General features: G+C 34.7%; 4 protein-coding genes across 7 annotated transcripts; 1 reads left to right on the plus strand and 3 right to left on the minus strand.

Annotated features, from left to right (window-relative positions):
• Positions 1-3,280, plus strand: LOC107413051 (uncharacterized). Of its 2 annotated transcripts, none has more exons than XM_016020907.4 (5): positions 1-159; positions 1,026-1,294; positions 1,374-1,585; positions 1,890-2,160; positions 2,697-3,280. In XM_016020907.4, exons 2-5 carry the CDS (start codon positions 1,034-1,036, stop codon positions 2,991-2,993), a joined length of 1,041 nt encoding a protein of 346 aa, XP_015876393.1. In that variant the 5' UTR covers positions 1-159; positions 1,026-1,033; the 3' UTR covers positions 2,994-3,280. The 2 variants fall into 2 exon arrangements, with proteins under 2 accessions (XP_015876393.1, XP_015876394.1); XM_016020908.4 differs by having other exon boundaries at positions 46-249.
• A 1,141-nt stretch (positions 3,281-4,421) lies between these two features.
• LOC107404064 (uncharacterized) lies at positions 4,422-8,581 on the minus strand. The gene is made up of 2 exons (XM_016011008.4): positions 5,035-8,581; positions 4,422-4,936 (listed from the first exon to the last, which is right to left on the minus strand). Exon 1 carries the CDS (start codon positions 6,108-6,110, stop codon positions 5,109-5,111), a length of 1,002 nt encoding a protein of 333 aa, XP_015866494.3. The 5' UTR covers positions 6,111-8,581; the 3' UTR covers positions 4,422-4,936; positions 5,035-5,108.
• A 141-nt stretch (positions 8,582-8,722) lies between these two features.
• LOC107413033 (uncharacterized) lies at positions 8,723-11,633 on the minus strand. Of its 3 annotated transcripts, none has more exons than XM_048470627.2 (5): positions 11,305-11,633; positions 10,222-10,490; positions 9,919-10,130; positions 9,452-9,719; positions 8,723-9,156 (listed from the first exon to the last, which is right to left on the minus strand). In XM_048470627.2, exons 2-5 carry the CDS (start codon positions 10,483-10,485, stop codon positions 8,860-8,862), a joined length of 1,041 nt encoding a protein of 346 aa, XP_048326584.1. In that variant the 5' UTR covers positions 10,486-10,490; positions 11,305-11,633; the 3' UTR covers positions 8,723-8,859. The 3 variants fall into 3 exon arrangements, with proteins under 3 accessions (XP_048326584.1, XP_015876370.2, XP_048326585.1); XM_016020884.4 differs by having other exon boundaries at positions 11,388-11,629; XM_048470628.1 differs by lacking the exon at positions 11,305-11,633 and adding an exon at positions 10,988-11,102.
• Positions 11,634-15,810: 4,177 nt separating this feature from the next.
• On the minus strand, positions 15,811-24,075 carry LOC107404073 (uncharacterized). Its single transcript, XM_025068499.3, has 5 exons — positions 23,944-24,075; positions 23,368-23,639; positions 23,063-23,274; positions 16,926-17,196; positions 15,811-16,369 (listed from the first exon to the last, which is right to left on the minus strand). The coding sequence occupies exons 2-5, from the start codon at positions 23,629-23,631 to the stop codon at positions 16,067-16,069; spliced, it is 1,050 nt and encodes a 349-aa protein (XP_024924267.2). The 5' UTR covers positions 23,632-23,639; positions 23,944-24,075; the 3' UTR covers positions 15,811-16,066.
• Positions 24,076-25,008: the final 933 nt, after the last annotated feature.

Below are 25,008 nucleotides of genomic sequence, written 5' to 3' on the forward strand. Positions count from 1 at the left end.
GCAGAGAAGAAGAATTTGAGTTTTAATTGCTGTTGTTGGAGGGTTAGAATGCAGTATGCAAAGAAGAGCTGATAATGTAGGAGTGGTCAGTGGTGGGAGTACTCAGCAACAAAACAACAACAGCTACTTACAAACAGAAAAGCTCCGTTGGATCTTTATGTAAGCTTCTCTCTCTCTCTCTCTCTCTCTCTCTCTCTCGCGCGCGCGCGCGCTGTTTTCTGTGGGTTTCTTACACATTTTGAGTTTCTGGTAATACATTTGCTCTCTCTATTATCATAGAAAACTTTCATGTCATGCTTGTTATTTAGCATCATTTACTTGGATTTTGGGTGTATAATCGAGGATACAATATATTGGAGGATTTTAGAAGGCAATGGGGGAAAATATTATTAATGCAGTTCTTTTTCACAGATTTAAGTTTTCTGGGACCAATGTCCATTTCACCATTTAGGCACACATAGGTGAGGGGTTTGAGTCTAATATACTATATATTGAAATTATACCCTTTTTTTTTTTTTTTTAAATGTTTTTCTTACTTTATTCTTGTGTTGGTATTCTTAATTCAACAAACAATTGCTGGATTTGCTACAAAAAAACAAAAAAAGAGGGTTTAATTTCAATAAATACCATATTAGACTCAAAACCCTCCTCTATGTGTGTCTAAATAGTGAAACGGACTTTGGTCCAAAACCCAGACTAACAAACAAAAGAAATTCTCATCTAATTAATTTCCATTTTTTTTGCTTTCTTGTCTTGTGTGTTCTTAGCTTGCAACTCTGGTTCCACTTTCTCTTTCTATTTTCCTTTTTTTCTTAATTATTATTATTATTATTATTTTTTTTTATATTGACCTATTGATTGTATATTCTAACAACTTTTTTCACAAGAAATTTTCGCAAGAAAACTAATCATTGTTAATAAGGGTATTAGGACAATCTAAAAGCTACGTTGAGTTGCAGAGGGGAAACTCTCTTTCAATTTCTTGGTCTGCATCTTAGTAAAGTTCTCAATTTTGATTGTTTTAGGATCTAAGATGTTGAAGAGAATTGTGTTAGTCTTGCTTATTGGGTTGCTGGCATGGGCATATCAGAACACCCGCCCTGCACCTCCTAAAATCTGTGGGTCGCCCGGCGGTCCACCCATCACAGCTCCTAGAGTAAAGCTGAGGGATGGAAGGCATTTGGCCTACAAGGAGCATGGTGTGCCAAGAGAAGTTGCCAAATATAAGATTATCTATGTTCATGGCTTCGGTTCTTGCAGACATAATGAGCTGATAGTATCAAACACATCTCCGGTACTTAATTCCTAACCTCTATGGATTTCTTAAAAATATTTGTTATAGAGACCGATTTCATTGTTTGTATTCTTCTCAGGAAGTTGTCCAAGAGCTAGGTGTTTATGTTGTGTCTATCGACAGACCTGGCTATGGAGAAAGTGATCCCGATCCTAACCGAACAGTGAAGAGTATGGCTTTAGATATAGAAGAGCTTGCTGATCAGTTGGGACTTGGATCCAGATTTTATGTGATTGGATTTTCTATGGGTGGCCAAGCGGTCTGGGGTTGCCTCAAATATATTCCTAATAGGTAATAAATACTAAATTACCTCTAGTTATCCATTTGGAAATTGCAAAGTTCAATTAGGACTATTCCTATATTATGTGGTTAGACAAGTATATATAGTTCTCAAAAGCTTGAACTGTTAGAAAGTTTGTCGTAGTCGAACTGTGTATATCAAGCTTAACATATACATACACAATTCATGAATACAATAATGGAATAAATTTGTTTTTTCATCATATATTCGTGATTATTTTTGTGTGAATTATCTCATACATAATCTTCAATTTGAAATATGCTTCCAATTGAATGTTTTGAATGCTGACTGTAGGCTAGCAGGAGCAACACTAATTGCTCCTGTTGTGAACTACTGGTGGCCAAGTCTTCCTGCAAATTTGTCCACAGAGGCCTCCTACAAACAACCAGTAGGGGATCAATGGATACTCAGGGTTGCTCACCATTTTCCATGGCTAACATATTGGTGGAACACTCAGAAATATTTTCCAGCTTCCGGTGTAATAGCTGAAAACCCTGAAATTTTCTCACCTCAAGATTTACAAATTTTTGTGAAGATTTCTGGTCCTCAGAGAGAGAAATACAAGGTACTTATATTACCACATGAAGCATTTTAGTTATGAGCAATGATTCACAGTACTCAATCGCTACATGGTGCATTATCCTTAGTATGTTCTATATCAGCTGTCAACAATAAGTTTGTATTGGAAGCAAAATGAGTATGTAACTGATATAATGGAACGTGTATTCATAGTAAATGAATATAAGCCTACTAGCGTTTATATGATCAGTTTGAAAGGAAAATACAAAAAAGTGAATTACATCTTCGTTGTGCTTCTAGCGTAGCGCACATTTTGTTGAACTAGGAGTTAGCTAGGAAAGGCATAACATAAACCATGTGTTTCTTTCCTCTAGATTTTATTCAGAGCATGTGAGTCTTGCAGATATTACAACCACCTGTTCCTTTAAATGAGTGATACCATGTTGCATGATTGAAATCCTCTGTTTGGATATTGAAGATGCTCATTGTCAAAAGGAGTACTAAAGTCACAATTTTCTAATTTGTTATTGTTGTTAACAAGATGATTTTTCCTTTTTCTCTGTTTTGTGGTGTTATTTGCAGCCTCAGGTGAAGCAGCAAGGAGAATTTGAATCCCTCCATCGAGATATGATGGTTGGATTTGGTAAATGGGATTTCGATCCCATGGATATCGAGAACCCTTTCAGTAACCACGAAGGGTCTGTGCATATATGGCAGGGCGATGATGATAGGCTTGTGCCAGTTACGCTGCAAAGGTATATTGTCAACAAACTTCCATGGATTCATTACCATGAGATACCAGGGGGCGGACACATGTTTCCATATCTCGATGGCATGAGTGAAGCCATCTTAAAGGCTCTTGTATTTGGTGAGAAGTAGCCTACTTTTGGCATGGAGATAGATGTTCTTTTTGGTCTTCTTACTCTACTTTGTTTGATTTTCTACTTGATATATATTGATTTTGAGATAGGAGACCACATAATGTAGATGTTGTTGTACAGTATGGTAGTTCTAGAGATGTACTGGGACAGAGTATCCCCAAAAAGATTCTATTAACAACTGAAAGCATTCCGAGCACTGATTTCACATTGGGAAATTCAGTTTTCTCAAAATGTCAACAAACAGTTTGCATGAATGCTAGAGAAGTTATGAAATTCCATTTGAAATGCTTGTTCTCTATATTTTAGTTTCCTTTTGTATCAAAGAGATAAAAAGGACTTTCACTTTCAAATTATTATCTTTAAAGTCTCTAAGGCACAAAAGTGGAAGTGTAGTATCTCGTGCTGGAAGCTGCAGACCCCTTTAAAGGATAATATTATGTTTATTTGGTAGTTGGAAAGTGATAGAATCCTCCTCCATCTGCAGAGTCTCAAGAAGAAGTGTGAAGGATACTTGGATATTGAAGTATTGGGCAGGGACATTTTAATTAAGAGTTAAGTCATAAACTTAGCTAATTCAATCAAAACATAAAAAAAAGGGTATAAAATCAAGCATTTTTTTCCTTTAAATGTCTATTAGCTTAAGATAAGTTGTATTAAGACTCTCAGTTGCTTTTTAGGTGACCATAATGAACAAAAACAGAGCCTTCATTTGAATAACACTTGAAAATGGTAAAGGAGGAGGATTTCGATCAAAATGGATAAAAACAATTCAAGGTTTTCCATATGATGGCTAATGTGCATGTTTCTTTTTTTAAAAATAGCACTCCAAGTTTGACTTTGACCTCGCGAAGTCAGTCTTTTAGATTATAGAAAGTTTGTTTATAAAAGTAATTGAAAAACTAGTTTTGTTAGGAAATTGATTAATTACAATTAAAGAAACCACCATATCTTTTAAAATCTAAAAATGAAAGATGTTTATAAAATTAATTCAAAAACCTGTTTTCTTGAACCAAATACTTATATATATGCGTGTGTTTTATTTTATTGTTTTATTTATTTCTTTTTCTTTTTTTTTTCTTTTTTCCCCCCTTGTTACCCTGGATTTTCACCAATTTTCCCATATTGTTAACGAACAATTTTCACGATTGATTGAGAAGTTTTATATATGAAATGCCTGTAGATTAAATGCTTGTCTTCCATATAGTAATGTGTTTGTTTATCAAAAGTTAAAACATGCACGCCAAATTATTGAAAGGTATTGAAAAAAAAAAAAAAGAAAAAAAAAGGACAAAATCTCAATTTCTTTAGCATTAAATTGACCCAAAAAAAAAAAAAAGAAGTGTCTTTTAGTTACTTTTTTAAGATGCAACATTAATCGATTGTTTTTTAGGTGAGCATAATAATGAGCAAAGACACATCCTTAGTTAAAATATTATTTGAAAAGAGATAAAATCAAGCAGCAAACATTCCCACCAAAAGTGGGTACAAACAATACAAATTACAAAAACCATTTACGATATTTTACTATGCAGAAAACATAATTTGCTAAACTTCGTTACAAGCTTATTTTGGATAAACATGATTTACTAAACGTTGTTACAAGCTTACTTTGCACAATTAATAGCATGATACTAATTATAATTAGTTCATGTAATTAAACTTCTCTTTAAGTTCTCTTAGCACACTTTCAGCTCTTCCTTCCCTCTCCTCAAGTTCCTTGAGTTTTTCTCCTAGTTGTTTCTTCAATCCTTTCACTTCTTCTCGAATCTTTGCCATCTCCACATCTAGCTGAAGAAGAATGGTATGTTCTGCGGACACCATTTCATAACTAGCTACTGCCTCAATATCTTCTTCTGTGGTATTATCTCCTTGCTCCTCAATCTCTTCTTGCTTTTCAGTTGAAGAAGATTCCACTATTTCCTCTGATATACTACTCGTCTCCTAAATATATAATACCATAATTAAATTTAGAAAAAAAAAAAAAAAGGAAACAAAGAAAAGAAAAGAATTTATGGGGCATTTGAATTAATTTGTTATACCTTAGGAAGAACACATTCGATATGAGTTGCAATCTTGCATTCTTCACAGTGATAAGCACCATAATCTGGATCTCTTATTTCTTCGCAAACGTGACAGTAATACTGGTTTGAATCATCTTCTCTATAAGAACTGATAAGAGTAAGGGGATGGATATGGTCATAGTAATCGACGGTACTTGGCAAAGACATGCATGATCCGGAGTGGATATTAAAATCGCAGGCGAAGCAACGAAACAAATCAGCATCACAACCTTATTGCAGGCAATGCATAGAACATCATCCAGGTCTATTTTCTCAAAATGTGCAAGAAGGTGCTTATGGCGGTCATGTTTGACACTAGGCTTTAAGAAAGCACAACCAATGTCAAGGTTGAAGGGACACTGAGTACAATGGAGGACAAATGCATCTTTGATCCTCTTACGACATGCTATGCAACGCAACTCATCAGCAGGCGGTTTCTGCAAAAGGGTTAGAGTGTGCTGTGGATGGAAAGGATGAACCATCTCTTTTGGGACTTGGGAACACAGTGGATGGAGATAGAAATGGCATCTTTGACAACCCAAAATGGGAACATCGAAAGTTCTCAACCCACATCCATTACAAGATCGTATATATTCTGACTTAAGAGGAGAGAGTTTATGATCATGAAAGAAATGTTGAAACTCAAATCTCCTAAGTAATGCAGAGCTCATCCATTCAAAATCAGTAGAGCAAATAAGATCGATGCGGAAATCACATTGATGGTGGCCACAATGGTAGAAATAACCGGATTTGGTTTCCCTACAGAAACTACATTCATACTTGATTTCACCATTATTATTAGGATTTGTGAAGGACAGAGTTAAAGGGTGGTGTGGGTGAAGTGGGTGATATTCTTGGGTAGTTTCTTTGAATTTAAAGCATTTGATATGTAGGTAGTACTTACATTCCTCTTTTGGACAGTAGTAATAATCTTTGAAGTCTTTCATGTATCCACGGCAAACATTGCAATGTTCAAGGTTGATAAATCGCTTATCGGTACCAACAGACAAGGGATGGCTGTGGCTCGGATGAACTATCTCCTTCTTACTCAGCATGACTTAGGAAGTCAAAGAAAAGAAACAGAACTACTAAAACAATAGGACCAGAAGCAAATTCTGGGTCCAAGTTGGTCCAATTCTCACTGGAAAAAAAAAAAAAAAAAAAAAACCTCGGGGAGCTTACAAGGTCCAGAAATGCCGAATATTCAAGCTAGCTTGAGGTTGAAAGAGGAACTGTCCTTTCTATACAAGCTATAATGATAAGAAAAACCATGAAAAAATTCAATGCGCTTCCGGAGCACAACTCTCTGCCTCTCACAAAGACAAAGAAGTGGGGTATTAACAATACAAGGGGATTTTTTTATTTTTTATTTTTTTTCAACATATGGTGTTATTTTCACACTTGAAATAAATTAATACTAATAAATTTGACCTTCCAAACTTATAGTATTAATTATACGCAAGTTGTTGAGAAAAAATTAAAAGTAGTGGAAAAAAACAAATACAAGTTTTCCAAAGGGACCGCCTCATGTTTATTTTAAAATAACTAACATGATTATTGACCTCCTCAAGTCTATCTCTTAAAATGAGAAAAATGAAAGTTGCTCATAAAATTAATTGAATAAACTGTGTTGTGATCTCAGGAAGAAAGCAATAATTAAAGCATCCTCCTTAAATTTTCTTTTAAATTATATTAACGAAAGTCTTTTTATAAAATGGAATTTTCACCATGTTTTCTGCACTTTAATTAGTATTTGAAATGGTGCAATATAGGATAAAATGTAGGGGTTGTTCTTTTTACACGACCATAGTTTCTTTTCCCATTGCTTTTCTCTTAACACTGCCTTTTGAAAAATTTTCATTCTAAAATATCAGTCAATACTTCAATTAATACCAATATTAGCCCAAAATCAAAACGCCTCTTTTAATACAAAACCCCATGCATCAACGCCCTTCTTGAAAGAAAATAAATGCAGAAACACATAATTACTTTCCTCAAACAAAATTGCACGCAGAGAGAAAACTTTCTTTATTCAATGAAAAATCCTATATTTTTGAGGTTTTTAAAATCTAGCTGACTATGTGGCTTTACCTGATAATATATGATACTGATGTAGCACAATATTAAATGCAGGCAAAAAAATACAGAATTTAAATTTATTTTTTTTAAAAGAAAAATCCATTAGTATTTATCAGCCATTATTGCAAAAGTAATAATTTGGATGAGGACCAAAAAAAAATCATATATTACACCACATATTTGACCTTTCCAAGTGATCTGTCTTTTAAATTATAGAAATGAAAGTTGTTCATAAAGTATTTGAAAAAACTGTTGTCACGATCTGGAACCAAACACTTATATATATATATATATATATCCATTTAAATACTGTTAATGCAATATAGATATAATGTTTTTTTTTTCACATTGAAATTAAATGGCAATAATATTGTTTCCCTTCCAAATTAGTATTATTTATATTAATATATGTAACTTGTAAAGAAACAAGTAGAGGAAAAAACAAATACAAAGTTTTCCATATGATGCCATAATGCGCATGTTTATTTTAAGATAGCACTACATGGTTGACCTTGCCAACTCTATCTTTTAAATTATATAAATAAATGAAATTAGTTGTTTATAAAATTAACCGGACAAACTCTGTTGTCAGGGAAATAAGGACAATTGAAGGAACCACCAAGTCTATATTTTAAATTATAAAAATAAAAGTTCAATTATAGAAATGAAAGTTCTTTTTAAAATTAATTGACAAACTAGTCTATCATTTGTTTTTTAATTATTTTTTCATAATTATTATTATTATTTTTATTTTTTTATTTTTTTACAAACTCTTGTATACCAAGTATATATTTTGTTTGCAACTTTTTAAGAAAACAAACAGTTAACACTAAAAGTCACCATTTCTTTTTATTTTTTTTATTATTTTTATTTTTTATTTATGAAATTGTGTATCCAATTGATATTTGCAGAGACTAGCATACTGTTTATCTAAGGGATTTGAATATGCAGTTTGTGCATGCTAACTTACATATCATCTGCTCTCTTCTCCCACAACCGATAAAGAGACTTGGATCAAATAATGTCCTGCTTCCAACACCAAATGTTATTCCATTTTCAAGTCCAATCAGATTTGCAGATTTTGAAGCTAAAAATTTATAAGCATTTTTGTTTTTATGTATTTTATTATTATTTTTAGTTTCCGGCTCAGCTCTTGCTAAGAAGCTAATAATGCTAGCATTGGTATAAGCATGCTTCCGAGATGACAAAAGAGCAAAGCAATATAGTTTTTGAATGACATACAATACAAAGAAAAAGCAACATTAATGGCGTTTAGGCTACAACTTCCTTGCAAAGTTCCAGAGTTCGAATTCTCTATCTCCAATAACAATGGATTAAAAAAAGAAAAGAAAAGAAAAGAAAAGAAAATTTGCTTTTCAATCAATATTTTAATCAAATTGTTTCTTAATATTATGAGAGAATGGGATTGCCAAAAAAAGCTACAGTCCCAACTAATTATCGTTTTGGGCTACTCTGCTCCTCCATGCAGTATCCCATCTCAGAACATAACACAATCTTTATGGTCTTTCAAACTTGAAGGCTAATAAGAACTTAGAAAACTGGGCCCAAAAAAAAAAAAAAAACAAAAAAAACAAAAATTGCCACATTCACTTTCCATTATATATTAGCCCTCCATACATTTATGTTATCCAACATATACAAGATACAGAAAATTGATAGCAATAGTAAGGAAATGAAAAAGGTCACCTTCATTTCAAAAGTTGGTTATTTGTGCTGAACTAGAAGAGCCTTTAAGATATCTTCACTCGCCCCATTGATATATGGAATAAAATGTCCACTACCAGGTATCTCATGGTAGTGAATCCACGGAAGTTTATTGACAATATACCTTTGCAGCATAACTGGCACGAGCCTATCTTCATCACCCATCCATATATGAACAGACTCTTCATTATTGCTAAGTGGGTTCTTCAGATCCATGGGGTCAAATTCCCATTTCCCAAATCCAATCATCAAGTCTCGATGTATTGACTCGAATTCTCCTTGCTGTCTGACTTGAGGCTGTTTAAAAGTACAAAGAAAACAGAAAATCACCTTGCTGACAGTAATAACAAGCTAAAAAAGATGGTTTTTAGCATTCCATTTAAAGTTCCACATCACTCATGCTCTGTGTCCTAGTATTGTATATGATGGTTCTTGTTGTTCTTTCCCCCCCCCCCCCCCCCCCCCCCCCCCTAACATTTTGAAAAACAACCACTCTACTGAAAAGCATCCTATCTCATGGGTTGCCTAAGTTCATTGTTTTCTGTGAACTCTACTTCATAATTGAATATGTTTCAGATTGTAATATAAGTACCAGGTAGTCCTCTTTCTCAAAACGAGAAAGATTCAAGAAAATTTCTAAATCTTGAGGAGAGAAAATTTCCGGTTTTAGATCAGCAACACTAGATGATGGAAAGAATTTCTGAGTGTTCCACCAGTAGGTTAGCCATGGTATGTGATGAGCAACCCGAAGCGCCCATTGATCAGCAACTGGTTGTTTGTAGTACTCTGTGGACAAATTTGCAGGAAAGCCTGGCCACCAGTAGTTCACAACAGGAGCAATAAGTGCTGCTCCTGCTAGCCTGCATTGATTATTATCCAGAACACCCAATGTGAAACCAAATTTCGATCATTAAAAAAAAAAATGTTACCAAATATGATATAGTGACTCAAATTTTTTCCACTATTACTCCCTATTCTTGTATTCACAAAATTGTATATAGATGTTAAAGTGTATGCTTATGCCTTGGTGACTTTGTAATTTTCAAAATGATTCCTTACCTGCTAGGAATATATTTGAGACAAGTCCAGATAACTTGGCCACCCATAGAATATCCAACAACATAAAATTTGGACCCAAGTCCCAGCTGATCAGCAAGTTCTTCTATATCTAAAGCCATACTCTTCAATGTTCGGTTAGGATCCGGGTCACTTTCACCATAGCCTGGTCTGTCAAAAGACACAACATAAACACCCAGTTCTTGGACAAGTTCCTGAGAAGAATATTCACCAACATACCAATCATTGAAACATACAAATATTTTGGAATTCTATGGAGTAAGCAACATAGAAATTATGAAGTACCGGAGAGGTTCTTGATGCAAGAAATTCATTGTGTCTGCAAGAACAGTAAGGATGCACAGAGATAATCTTATGTTTAGCAGCTTCTTTTGACACACCATGTTCCTTGTAGGCCAAATGCCTTCCATCCCTTAGCTTTATTCTGGGACCTGTGATTGGGGGGCCTCCAGGGGACCCACAAATTTTAGGAGGTGGAGGTTGGATTTTCTCATATGTCCACGCCAGCAATCCAACGAACAAGACTAACACAATTCTCTTGAACACCATTGATACTAAACAATGAAAATAAAAACTTTTACTTCAAAACAGAACAGAATTTCTCTTCAACTGCTTAATGGGGGCTTATTTAGTTATGATTCCCCTTGATATGTGGTAGCTTGGTATTCATATATCGGTTAACTTTTAAACAGCTTAAGCTTTTGGTACAGAGGATAGCTTAACAAACTCTTCAACAACAGGACAAAAGGAAATTATGAAAATTAGAATTGCATTTGTTTAGTAGTCTGACTTTTAGACAGATATCCATTGAACTCCTTAAGACATAGGTGATGGAGAATTAAGTATAAAATCCTATTGAAATTATACCACCCTTTTTCCCATCAAACAGTAACTATTTTAATTATTGAAAATAATTGTAATAACAAACTCCTTAAGAAGTGAAAGAACAATATGATTCCCCAAAAAATGGAAGAGCAATGTAAGATGAAATATATCAATTGTTGTCATGTAAAATAAATGTATGACTTCAATCTATGAGAAAGAACTGCACCAATAACATTTTTCCCATGCCGTTTGATAGCCTCCAAATATTCTTTGCTCAATATTCTACTCCAAAATCCATTTGTTAACTTGATGCGTGCTTACTTATCAATACAGTATTAAAGCTATGGAAAATAAAAATTTTGTCAGAACCTTAATCTAAGCAAACATTCATACATAAAACAAGCATCATCATCAACCTCAGAATCAGACATACATAACAAAGGAAAACTCACAAGCTTGATAAGCAGGACAAAGGGAATATTTATTTATTTATTTTAATAAGAAAGGAAAAAAGAAAAAAAAAAAAAAACCCAGTAATTTTACCAGAAAATCAAAAGTGCAAGAAAATTTGCAGAGGAAAAGAGGGAGGAGGGGGGGTGTGGAGGGAGAGAGAGAGAGTCACATACAGATTCAAAAGGAGCTCTTCTGCATTTATCTTCTTCTTGACTCCCACAAATTTTATATAATCTTCTTCTTGCAGCTATGATACTCAAAACTTTGTTTTACTGTATAATGGGCTTTGTGAGAAATAGTCATTAGAAGAAAACTTCTGACAAGACAAGGTTTGACAAAAACAAAAACCTAATAAAGGCAAATCTTTATTATGAAACTTATGGAAAAGTCTTTCTTTACCCTTTTGACATGGATATAATGATCCCCAAAATTAAAAGCAAACTAAAATTAGTCATTTGTAATGTAAATAGAAGTTTTGTACATATATTCCTAGCGGTTTATGGTGAAGAGTTGGGATATACAATTCACCTGTCCTGATTTTATTATCTGATTATTGTTACAAGTGTGACATCATGTAAAGCAATAATGCATGAAATTATGGGCAGAATAATGGAAAGAGCCAATCTGGTTGCAGTAGGGAACAATTCATTTTCCTTCTGGCAGGATAAAGCAAACAAACAAAGAAAATCAAATAACCCACCAAGATAAAACTTTAGCCATATTAGTTTTCTGTACACCCTTTATGAAAGGGTAAATTGCATGTACACCCTTTCTTTTTTTTTTTTTTTGGTTTTTGTTTTGTGAATACTGCATCTGCATACATGTAAAATCACATAAACTTTAATATCATCTCTTTATTATTAACACAATTTTGTTATAAAAAAAAATGTAAAATTGACATTTTTATATAAATATAATCAATCAAACAACCATTAATGAAATTTCAAAAAAATTGGAAAAAGTTGCATATAAAGAGTAATTGCAAAAGTTAAATCTAGATGGAAGCTTTTATAATTTTTAAAAATTTCAAAAAAGGGCATTTATGTAATTTAACTTTTATAAAACACTTTAATATTTTTGCCTTTCAAAATTTTACGGTTTAAATTCTTAATTTTAAAAAATGATGATTTAGATCCTCAATTATTTATTTTATTGGAGATTGGTTCAACCCCTAATTTGTCCAAACCAATTGATAAAACTTTGATTCATGCTATTGCTTTCTTCTTTTTGATGAACAACCTAATTTTTTTTCACACATACTTTACTACAGATTCCCAATTACAATCCTTTCTAATTTATTTGGCCAAATTGGAATTAGAGCAATCCACAATAAATTAAAAAATTAAAAATTTAAATATCTATTTTTAATAGTTAAATGTTTAAATTGTAAAACAACTACAAATTAAAAATACTAAAACACAGTTAACCTATATTTGATACGACTTGCTTTCTAACCAAAAAAACATTTATTAATTATTATAAGCTTTTTCTTGAAAAATAAAATACAAATATATAGACCTTTTGGGACCCAAAAATCAGAAAATGGAACAACCTCTTTTGAAAAGAGATAAATGGTCCAAAAACAACCAGACATATAGCCTTCCATGACGGTCTTGAAAATTGTCATATTTCTGGGGAAAGAACAAAGAGCACGGGTATGTGTGGGCCACATGATTACTTTGTTTAAATTTAAAGAATCCTAAATGAGTGATTGAGTGAATTATTAATTTGTTGATAAATTTTGGGTAAAATAATTAGAAGCATTATAAAAACAAAGAAGATAAGATTGTATTTTCTTTTGTTTTGTGGATGCGACAAAACAAAAAAAAATAAAAATAAAAATAATAAAATAATAAAAAAAAAGACATACTAATTTCCTGTTTCTCCAAATTTTCTACATTTCCACTCTATAATTATCTTTTTCTTTTATTCGGTTGCTTCCCCATCAACTAGTTTCTTTCCCATTTACCGAAAAATAAATATTAAAAAAAAAAAAAAACACAAAGAATAATGTTTCTTGCAATCAAACCCGCATAGCTTTTGTATATACAGCCTGAAAATATGTGTACTACATTCCAATTAGTTTTAAACTCTGTTTCTTGCCAACAAAGTAAAAATGTCAAAATTTTGAATCTCATTAATCGATTATAGTTTTCTTTTTCTTTTTCTTTTTCTTTTTATTTTTTGTTAATCGATTATAGTTTGGTACTAGTATTATGAGATTTTCGCAAATAGTGTCATTATATATTTGTGTGTGTATATGAACAAGAAGCTATTAATGAAGGTAAACCCAGAAATATTTTCTTGTATCTATAAAAACTAACAAAGATGCTAACCAACCAATTGTCGACTATTTGATGAAAACAACAGTAAGTGGGTAAATCTCTGTCTTGTTGGTTTTGTGCACAAGTTATTATACCACCTTAAATAAGAAATGGGTTTTGAAAAAAAAAAAAAAAAAAAAAGAAAGAGAAAAATAGTTTGTCGAATACCGTAAATTTTATCCTTTTTTTTTTAATGAATTATATTTCCAATGTTATGAAACAATTTTTAGGATTTCGCATCAATGGCAGCAAAACATAGCAAAATATAAATAATTAACAATTTGCATAGGAATATTATCTCAATAATCACTATGCATTTTGTTTTGAGAGAGCTTCTATATTATTTTGTGAAATAAAAGAAATTCACATCTTCATTGATCAATATTATTTATACTGTAGGGGTCGATATGTGATAATTGTACAACAATTTCTATTTCACATTTCACACATCATATTTAAATGCAAGAAGATGATAAAGCAGCGAGCAATTTGTTCATTATAATTAAAGGAGAAAGAAATAAAGCCCTTATTTTAACTCCATTAAAAAAAAAAAAGATTGTTTTCAAAGCTAATCAATTCTCCATTGTACCAAACCATAATACAGACTTTAGTTATACTTACAATAGATAATTTATCTATTAAACACAATTTTTTTGAAATAAATATATTAAATACATAACAAACATTTAATACTTGAAAATTTACAAACATCAATATAGTATAGTATAACACTATTATAGCAAAGCAATACTCTACTGTTAGTAGAAAAATACTCTATATGCGGATACACTACCATAGTAGATTAATACTATTTTATAATAGAATTATTCTATTAAGGTAGTATATCACTATACTAACACTATGATACATGTTTATTAGATCTTTGAAATAAGTATATTAAATACATAACAAACATTTAATACTTGAAAAATTACAAATATCACTAAGTAGAGTACATAACATTATTGGAGCATAGGAATACTGTACTAACTCTACTAGTAGAATAATGCTCTAGAAGGGTTTACACTACCATTGTAGAGAGTACTATGTTATAGTAGAATTACTCTATTAAGGTAGTGTATCACTATTTTTAAACTATGATAAAATGTTTATTAGATTTTTGAAATAACAATCTAAAAATTCCATTTTTAATGTCCAAACATTATATACATATACATATACAAAGGATGTTTATAATACGGTCTGTTCGTATATAGATCTGTATAAAAAACGACATTTTTAAAAGAAAACGTCATTTTTGCTATGTCTGTTTTTGGTATGGATCCACATATGGACGGATTGCACCGTAATATTGCTCTATATATATATATATACATACATTATATTATATATATATATATGTATTTCTTTTTTATTCTAATAGTAGTTTATAATACCTTCAATTCCTTTAAATATAATTATTAAACTCTTTTAAAACTCCAAAACCAAAAACTTCGTTTGAAAATTATTAAAATATAAAATGACAACTAATATTGATATTCAACAATCATATAAGCATATCCTACCCAAAAATCATTAAGTAACAATCAGATCTTAAAAAATATATATTTTATTTCAATGAAAAGTGAAAACAATATGAATTTATATTTTATAAATCTTGAACTATGAAAAGGTATAGATGAAAATATACTGTGCTAATGAAAATCTTTGCAAAATTGACAATGGATATATGAAAATTTTCATCTAAAAATATAAGAAACGAGAGGAAGGCAGGGTGTGGAAAATTTGGGAAAATAGGGAATGGATACGTGTTTTAATACTTATCTATATAAAAGGTGTATATTGGTATATTTACAATGACAAAAGGTTAAATATCTTAATCTTTAAAAATAGGGTTATATTTGATTAAGGACTTAAATTATGAGTTACTGGCTTAACACCTGATAAGACCAAATGACCAAAAAGTAATTCAAAAGTTTTAATTTTTACTTGATTTTTCATAGATACAATGTTGACATAATATTTAAGCAGATAATTGACCTATTGTAATCTTTGTAACTACTTCAAATTTAGATTGTTAATGTAGATTTTAGTTCCCTACGAAAATGTACACACTATTTGTTAGGAGACACTAAATAGTTCTTCCATTAATATCAGTCTAATTATATCATGATCAACCTAGTAATTAATTGTGGCCTAAAAATCAATTAATATAAGATTAGCTTATTTGTTTCTACTTGAGAATGCTTTTGTGGCAAGCGCTTCTGTTTCAAGAATAGTTTTTGAAAAACGATGAGTGTTTCTTCCATAATTACCATAAAAACACTAATATATTTTTATCAAACACCATAGGAAGTGCTTCTATGCACCCAAATATGCACAAAGATGCAATTAATAGCGTATGAAAGTGAATGGATTTGGTCAGACAAATTAATCATGAGGCTTCACAATTGGACTACCCAATATTTATTTGTTTATTTATTTTTTCTAAGTAAACAACCTTGAATTGGATCTCTGTCATTGAGAAATTTTCTAGCATGTATGATGCTCCATATACCAAAAGTTGGCTACTTCTTCTCCCCAACAAGAAGAGCATTTAAGATAGTTTCACTCATTCCATCGAGGTTTATAAAAAAGTGTCCACTACCTGGGATCTCATGGTAGTGAATCCATGGAAGTTTACTGGCAATATAGCGTTGCAGTGTAACCGGAACAAGCCTATCATCATCACCATGCCATAAATGAACAGAACCTTCATTGTTCTGAAAAGGGTTCTCAAGATCCATTGGATCAAATTCCCAACTCCCAAATCCAACTATCAAGTCTCGATGGAATGACTCGAATTCTCCTTGCTGCTTCACCTCATGAGGCTGCCAAAAAAAAGCACTAGGAAAAATATAATCAAACATGTTGATAATGATATCTCTCTTGTCCAAAATGCAGCACCAATTTCCTTTATGTATCATTTAGAAGATCTAGTAGTTTTAATATGCCAAATTCATATGGTGATTAAGAAGATAATTTAGAGGGAAGAAAATGAATTCGCATGGTTTTTATATGTTTTTGGCTATCATAGCCAGTTTCAAAGTTCACCAAAAAGAGGGTTCCACTAGAATAAGAACAAATATGAAAATGTTATTTTAAAAATTAATATATATATATATATATATATATGTATAGTCACCTAGCTATATGCAAAATATACTACTAATAACAAGTAAATAAGGAGATATGCAAAACAGCAAAAGTAAAAGACCAACCAATCTAAGTTCATCGATGTCTGTTTTTTTTTTTTTTTCTTTTGTGAGTATTTTTAGTTAAATAAAAATTTAGAAAATACTGTATTAGTTTGATATACATAATTATGACTCAGCTTCCAATCAGTTTAAGCTTTTGACATTGACTGTAACATGATAACATGAGTACCTTATCTTTGTTTCTCACAGTATCAGAAATCTTCTTCAAAATTTCTTCATCTTGGGGAGAGAAAATTTCAGGGTTACGTGTTATAGCACTGGAAGCTGGAAAAAATTTCTGAGTATTCCACCAATAGGTCAGCCATGGTATGTGGTGAGCCACCCGGACCGCCCATTGATCGGCTAATGGTTGCTTGTAGTAGGCTGCTGCAGACAAATTTGCAGGAAAGCCTGGCCACCAGTAGTTCACAACAGGAGCTATTAGTGCTGCTCCTGCTAACCTGCATTCCAGCATCCAAAAACACCCGACTTGAACCAAATTTCATCTCCAAGATTATGTCCAAATATACATATAAATATAAATATATACATATATTGATTATAGACATGTGAATCTTGAACCAAATTTCAATGTGAAATGGTATGGAAATGGCAAAAATCCTATAAATTGTGCAATTCTCTCAAAATGGATAGGTAGAGGTAAATAGGTAATTTTGTTGTGGTTCTCTGACCACTTTAGAGAAGAAAAATAAAAAGAATTCTATTACTCTCTTGGAAATAGAATACAAAAATACAAAAACTTCTCTCTTGGATTCTCACGTGGAACCTCTCTCTACACTCTCAAATTCTCTCTGGAATTGCTCACTTTTCTCTCAAGCTCTCTCTGGAACTTAAACACTCTCTCTCTCGGAGTTTTCTCTCAATATTCCTCACTTGGGATAATATTGAGCTTGCTCTCTTGGCTTGGCTTGCATACAACGGGATGGATCCTATTTATAGGCTTACAAGGTCGGTTGCATGGCCACAATCTTCAACAGCCTCTGCAGAGCCCACAATTGTTGAACAATCCATTTTCGGTGCAGCAATGGCCATTGTCAAAAATGGTGGCTGTCGGTGCAGTGGTGTCAAAAGTGATGGCTGTGCAGTCTTCACACTGTCGGTGCAGTGGTGGTGCGGCTGGATTTCACAATTCTCCCCCTCCAGCCGCATTTAAACTGATGGTCATTTGCCATCTATTCCAGCTATGTCTCTGCATAGCTTCAGCTTCTCTTGAGCTACAACTTTTGTTAGCATATCTGCTGGATTCTCTTTTGTGTGGATCTTCATCACTTTCAGCAACTGTTGATCTATTACTTCGCGTATCCAATGATAGCGGATGTCAATGTGCTTTGTACGGGAATGATACATTGAGTTTTTGCTCAAATCCATGGCACTTTGGTTATCACAATGTATCTTGTAGTCTTCTTGCTTGATGCCCAATTTTGTGAGAAAACGCTTTAACCACAACATTTCCTTACCCGCTTCCGCTGCGGCAATGTACTCTGCTTCAGTAGTGGATAAAGCAACACACTTCTGCAATCTTGACTGCCATGACACAGCTCCCCCTGCAAAAGTGTAGAGATAACCTGATGTAGACTTTCTATTATCAGGGTCTCCGGCCATATCTGCATCTGTATAGCCTTCTAAGATTGGGTCACCTCCCCCGTAGCACAAGCACAGCTTCGATGTACCTTTAAGATACCTGAGAATCCATTTGACTGCTTCCCAGTGTTTTCATTCAGGATTTGAAAGAAATCTGCTCACAACACCTACTGCATGAGCAATGTGTGGTCTGGTACACACCATTGCATACATCAGACTTCCTACCGCTGAAGAATATGGTACTGAAGCCATATCCTCTATCTCTTCTTTGGATGAGGGGCACAATCTCTTACTCAACTTGAAATGATTTGCAAGTGGAATACTGACCGGTTTGGCTTTATCCATGTTGAATCTCTTTATCACCCGTTCAACATACTTCTCTTGAGATAGCCATAACCTTCTATTCTTCCTGTCTCGGATTATTTGCATTCCCAAAATTTGTTGAGCTGGTCCTAAGTCTTTCATATCAAAGGACTTAGATAATTCTTTCTTCAGCTGACTAATCTTCATTGCATCTTGTCCAACGATCAACATGTCGTCCACATATAGCAAAAGTGCAATGAAGTTTCCACCTGAAAATTTTTGAATATAAACACACTGGTCTGCTGCAGTCCTTTTATAACCTTGACTCACCATAAACGAGTCAAACTTCTTATACCATTGTCTTGGTGCTTGCTTGAGGCCATACAAGCTCTTCTTTAGCTTGCATACGAGGTTTTCTTTCCCTGAAACCTCAAATCCTTCTGGCTGCTCCATGTAGATTTCTTCATGTAAATCACCGTGAAGAAATGCTGTCTTTACATCCATCTGTTCAAGCTCTAGGTTTAGACTTGCTACTAAACCAAAAATGACTCGAATTAAAGTCATTTTTACCACTGGTGAAAAAATCTCATCAAAGTCAATTCCTTTCTTCTGAAGAAATCCTTTGACCACCAATCGGGCTTTGTGTTTCACCACCTTTTCGCTGCCATCTTTCTTGAGCTTGAACACTCATTTATTCTTTAGTGCCTTTTTTCCTGTTGGAAGCTCAACCAACTCATACGTATGATTTTTCTGCAAGGATTCCATCTCATCTTGCATTGCTTGCAGCCACTTTTCCTTCTCTTGATGAGAAACAGCTTCCTGGAAACTCTCTGGCTCCCCCTCTTCAGTAAGCAGAATATACTCAGATTCTGGAAATCTCTTTGATGGAATTCGGCCTCGCTCAGATCTCCGAACTTGTAAACCACTGGTTTCAGGAGGTGTACCATCATCTGACCGCTGTGATGGCCCTGCAGCTGCTTGAGAGGATTGAGTCTCCCCCTGCTCAATATCCCCTTCTTCCTCCTGGTCTGCTTCTGGTATATCTTCATGCACCTCATTATCCTCTGTGGCTATTTGTGCTGGTGCTGGATTAGGACAAAAATTCTCGGCACTAGAACTACAATTAGGAGACATTCTGGGCTTTTCAATGTCTTCCATTTTCTGGTTTTCATGGAATACTACATCCCTGCTTCTAATAACCTTATTTGTTTTCGGGTCCCATAACCTGTATCCGAATTCTTCATCTCTATATCCTATAAAGATGCATGGAGTAGATCTTGCATCGAGCTTCTGTCTGAGCTCCTTGGATACATGTACATAAGCTAAACAACCAAACACTCTTAAATGAGAGTAGGAGGGAATCTTACCCGACCACATTTTCTCCGGAATTTCAAAATTCAACGGTATTGACGGTGATCTGTTGATTAAATAGCAGGCGGCACGAACAGCTTCTCCCCAGAATGGCTTTGGCAGCTTAGCCATACTGATCATACTTCTGACCTTTTCCATAATGGTTCGGTTCATTCTTTCGGCTATTCCATTATGTTGTGGGGTGCGAGGGACCGTCTTCTCATGTCGAATGCCGTGTCTTCTGCAGTAGGCATCGAACTCCTTGGAAGTATACTCGCCTCCATTATCTGAGCGGAGACATTTCAGCTTCTTTCCTGTTTCACGCTCTACCATGGTATGAAACAGTTTGAAGTAATCCAATACCTGGTCCTTTGTCTTCAAGAAATATACCCACACCTTCCGAGAAGCATCATCAATGAAGGTCAGGAAATACTTGTTGCCACCTAATGATTCCACCTCCATGGGACCACAAATATCAGAGTGCACCAGACTAAGCAACTCTGATCTTCTCGATGCAGAGGAACTGAAGGAGACTCTATGTTGCTTACCAAACAAGCAGTGATTACAAGGATCTAGCACAGCATCCTTGCAAACAGTGATAAGCTTTTTCCTTGCCAAAGTGGACAATCCTTTTTCACTCATATGACCGAGTCTCTGGTGCCACAGATTTTGAGACGCCTCTCCTTCTGCAATATTGAGGCTTTCTGCACATATCTTCACATGAGTTTTGTACAGCGTTCCACAAATATGTCCTCGGGCGACAACTATGGCACCTTTCGTCATTTTCCATGTGCCTTTGCTGAAGTAGTTGTCATAGCCTTGCTTGTCTAAGGCTGCTCCCGAAAGTAGATTAAGCCGAAGATCTGGAACATGACGGACATCCTTCAAAGTGATTGTACAACCAACATTCGTTTTTACCTGAATATCACCAGTTCCCATAATCTTTGCAAAACTGGAATTTCCCATCTTTACCGTACCAAAGTCTCCTGCTTTGTACGTTTTGAAGAAATCTCTGTGTGGAGTGACATGGTAGGATGCTGCAGTATCGACTACCCACTCAACATCTTGGGTTGATATATGAAGGCATGTCTCTACTTCGGTGGAGCAGAGCGCCACTTCGCCTGTAACAGTGACTAGTGTCTCTCCATCCTTCTTCGGCTGATTACCTTGGAGTCTCTGCTCTCTCAACAACTTTCTGCAGTTCTTCTTCATGTGACCCTCCAGGCCACAATGATAGCACTTATATGATGATTTTCTGTCGTCTGTAGATCTGCCTCTGCTCTTGCTCCTGCCTCTCCCCCTATCTCGACCACCTCTTTGCTGTCTTCCTCTTTCTGTGACGAGGGCATGTGACTGATCCATGCCAATGTCGTTTCTCCTGGCCTCTTCATTAAATAGGGCATCCTTAACCATAGACATAGTAAGTTTGCCATTCGGGGCCGAATTGCTGAGAGAGACTACCAATGTCTCCCAACTGTCTGGAAGAGAGCTTAGAAGTAGGAGGGCCTGATCCTCATCCCCTAGTTGATAATCCACAGCAGATAGTTGATTTACCAAGCTCTGGAACTCACTGGTATGCTCGGCTACAGAAGTTCCACTCTGTAATTTTAAATTTACCAATCGCTTAAGCAACATGGCTTTATTCCGAGCAGTCTTCGCCTGGTACATGTCCTCCAATTTTGTCCAGAGGGCATATGCATCCATTTCCTTTGCTACATGATGGAAGACACTGTGGTCGATCCATTGCCTGATCTGACCGATCGTTTTCTTGTTTAATTTCTTCCATTCTGCTTCTTTGCTGGGATCGGGGTTTTCTCCTTTAGCTTCTATAGGATCAAACAGATCCTTACAATTGAGGAGATCTTCCATCTGAGGTCTCCAAAGTGTATAATTTATGGCAGTGAGCTTAACCATAGCTCCCGAAGATGATTCTTCCATTGACATTATGGCTTGACCAAAAATGGAGCTGAATTTGGCAAAACGGAGTTAACCGTTGCGTCCGGAATGGCCGAAAATGGTGGACTTGACTCTTCCGGGGTCAAAATATAATTACCAGAAATTTTGAGGTAAAAATGTAATTTCATAAAATTTCTGGGTTAACCTGCAAATACAGAAACTACAGGGGTCAATCTGTAATTTCCAATAATTTAGGGGCTGTTCCGTAATTTCAGAAACTTCTGATGACGTGCAGCTTGTGCTGACGTGTCAACACGTGGCAGATGACGTGTCGGCTGGCGTGGCTGACGACGTGTCGTATGGCGTGGTAGATGACGTGGCAGGGTGCGCTGACGTGTCTGCTGACGTGGTCGTCTTCAACCTTCAGACGGCGCGTGCGGCGCGTGAGGCACGTGACTTGTTGCAGAAAATTTCAGGTGGCGCGTGCGGGCGCGTGAGACAGTGTCTTTCTCTCCGGAAAACTTGTGTGTTCTCGTCTCGTCGACTACTTTCACCTGGTATTGTCAAATTAATTATTTGAGCAACTTTTCGAAACACCAACCTGAAGAACAGTGGCTCTGTTTCTTCAAATTTTGAACCCAAGCTCTCGACCTGGAGCTCTGATACCACTTGTTGTGGTTCTCTGGCCACTTTAGAGAAGAAATATGAGAAGAAAAATAAAAAGAATTCTATTACTCTCTTGGAAATAGAATACAAAAATACAAAAACTTCTCTCTTGGATTCTCACGTGGAACCTCTCTCTACACTCTTAAATTCTCTCTGGAATTGCTCACTCTTCTCTCAAGCTCTCTCTGGAACTTAAACACTCTCTCTCTCGGAGTTTTCTCTCAATATTCCTCACTTGGGATAATATTGAGCTTGCTCTCTTGGCTTGGCTTGCATACAACGGGATGGAGCCTATTTATAGGCTTACAAGGTCGGTTGCATGGCCACAATCTTCAACAGCCTCTGCAGAGCCCACAATTGTTGAACAATCCATTTTCGGTGCAGCAATGGCCATTGTCAAAAATGGTGGCTGTCGGTGCAGTGGTGTCAAAAGTAATGGCTGTGCAGTCTTCACACTGTCGGTGCAGTGGTGGTGCGGCTGGACTTCACAAATTTGGCTGTTTGTTTTACCTGCGTGGAATATATTTGAGACAACTCCAGACGACTTGACCACCCATCGAAAGTCCAATCACATAGAATCTTGAACCTAGTCCCAATTGATCAGCAAGCTCTTCTATATCCAATGCCAAACTCTTCACTGTTCTGTTAGGATCCGGGTCGCTTTCTCCATACCCTGGTCTGTCAAAAGTCACAACATAAACACCAAGTTCTTGGACAAGTTCCTGACAAGAATATATATACCAACCAAGGAATTAGTAAGACTTTGATACATCATCTTTTTTCTGAATATGGAGATTGATTAGGAATTCAAGTACCGGGGAGACTTTTGTTACGATAATTTCATTATGTCTGCAAGAACTGAAGCCATGAAAATAGATAATCTTGTATTTGGCAACTTGTTTTGGCACACCATGTTCCTTGTAGGCCAAATGCCTTCCATCCCTCAGCTTTATTCTGGGAGCTGTGATAGGTGGACCGCCAGGGGAGCCACAGATTTTAGGAGGAGGAGGGCAGGTGTTCTGATATGCCCATGCCAGCAACATGATGAACAAGACTAACACAATTCTTCTATTCCACATCTTTGATCCTAAAACAATCAAACTTGATAGCTTTACTAAAATGAATACCAAAAAAACTGAAACTGAAATTTTTTTCCTCTGCCATTTAATGTGGCTTAGTTAGTCTTAGTGCCTTTGTTATTACTTATTTTCTACCTCCTAAAGCCTGGCCTGACTTATTGCTATAGTATATTAAATATATGCAATGCAGTTTATGTATCAGAGTTGTTTTTCTATGCAATGCATGGATGGAGATAGAACATGGAAAACTTGGAAGCATGATAAGCAGGATAAAAAGGGTTTCTATAATTAGAAGGAAAAAAAATGTATTACCAGCAACTCAAATGTGTATGGAAAAACTTGCAGAAAAAAGTGGGAGAGAGAACTAAGCACATAAAGATTTAAAGGAGCTCTCTTGCTTAAGTAGTTATTAGTCTTATTTTCAGCTCCTTTTTTGCATATTTATAAACTAATAATAACGGTCAAAAAAACATTTTATTAATTCGTGGTTGGTAAGATATTCAAAACCACTCCCAATTCAAGAAATGTTGGTAAACACATCCATAAACAAATTACATTATGCAGCTGTGAGATATTCTAGCTTGCATGATTCGTAGGGGCAGTTGGCACGAAAAAGTAAAAGTAATTGCCAGTAAAGTTTTCAGATCAGTTGTACTGTTGTAGTCACTTAAAAACAAAAATAATAATAAGAAGATGTGACTTAGGCATCAAACAAGGACAAGCGTATCCCAGCAGAGAATCCAATAAAGCAGTGGAGCATCTCCAGTGTCATTGTCATTGCATTTGAGCCATCACATTGCCAATAATATAGCTCCAGCCTTTCATTTGGGTCGTCCAATGGAGCATCGCAAAGTTTGCTAATGGCAAATTTGATGATAGATTTGACACTAATTTTGCAATTGACAAAGTTTGACATTGGAAACCACTGTTATAAAAGTTAGTGGATCCTATAGTATTTGTTGAATTAATTAATATTTATGTTGTTTTTTAATATGTAAAAAAGTAAATCATAAATGGGTCTAATAATCATCTAACAATATTTATAATTTAGCCATGGCTATATTTTCGGATGGTAGCATTTAAAAACCAATGTTAAAATTTTGCATTATCATTGGCATTTATAATTGAAAAATTTATAACATATTAAATTTTAATTTTTTAAAACGACAATGTCGAAATGACATTTAGAAACGTATGGAATACGTGCTTTTGTTGCCTCATTTTCCTTTTATACTAAATCTATTAACTAGTAGTCCTTAAGCACCTACCTTGTTGGGGTTTCTCTTGGCTTTTTTCCATGCATTGGTACTTCTTTTCATCTTTCGTCTAAACTTGGATCCGGTATTTCGGCTTTCCCTGCCTCACTATTCAGAGTTG

This window comes from Ziziphus jujuba, chromosome 8 (assembly GCF_031755915.1).
Source record: "Ziziphus jujuba cultivar Dongzao chromosome 8, ASM3175591v1".
NCBI classification, from domain to species: domain Eukaryota; kingdom Viridiplantae; phylum Streptophyta; class Magnoliopsida; order Rosales; family Rhamnaceae; genus Ziziphus; species Ziziphus jujuba.

Bases quoted from the DNA above. Each gene is read 5' to 3' on its own strand.
- LOC107413033 (XM_048470627.2), bottom strand. From the start codon at position 10,485: ATGGTGTTCAAGAGAATTGTGTTAGTCTTGTTCGTTGGATTGCTGGCG. The intron at 10,131-10,221 runs GTACTTCATAAT...TATTCTTCTCAG, and splicing joins TTGCATCAAGAACCTCTCCG to GAACTTGTCCAAGAACTGGG. The intron at 9,720-9,918 runs GTAAGGAATCAT...TAATCAATGCAG, and splicing joins CTCAAATATATTCCTAGCAG to GCTAGCAGGAGCAGCACTTA.
- LOC107404073 (XM_025068499.3), bottom strand. From the start codon at position 23,631: ATGTGGAATAGAAGAATTGTGTTAGTCTTGTTCATCATGTTGCTGGCA. The intron at 23,275-23,367 runs GTACTTGAATTC...TATTCTTGTCAG, and splicing joins TCGTAACAAAAGTCTCCCCG to GAACTTGTCCAAGAACTTGG. The intron at 16,370-16,925 runs GTACTCATGTTA...TTTTTTTGGCAG, and splicing joins CTGTGAGAAACAAAGATAAG to CCTCATGAGGTGAAGCAGCA.
- LOC107404064 (XM_016011008.4), bottom strand. From the start codon at position 6,110: ATGCTGAGTAAGAAGGAGATAGTTCATCCGAGCCACAGCCATCCCTTG.
- LOC107413051 (XM_016020907.4), top strand. From the start codon at position 1,034: ATGTTGAAGAGAATTGTGTTAGTCTTGCTTATTGGGTTGCTGGCATGG. The intron at 1,295-1,373 runs GTACTTAATTCC...TATTCTTCTCAG, and splicing joins TAGTATCAAACACATCTCCG to GAAGTTGTCCAAGAGCTAGG. The intron at 2,161-2,696 runs GTACTTATATTA...TGTTATTTGCAG, and splicing joins CTCAGAGAGAGAAATACAAG to CCTCAGGTGAAGCAGCAAGG.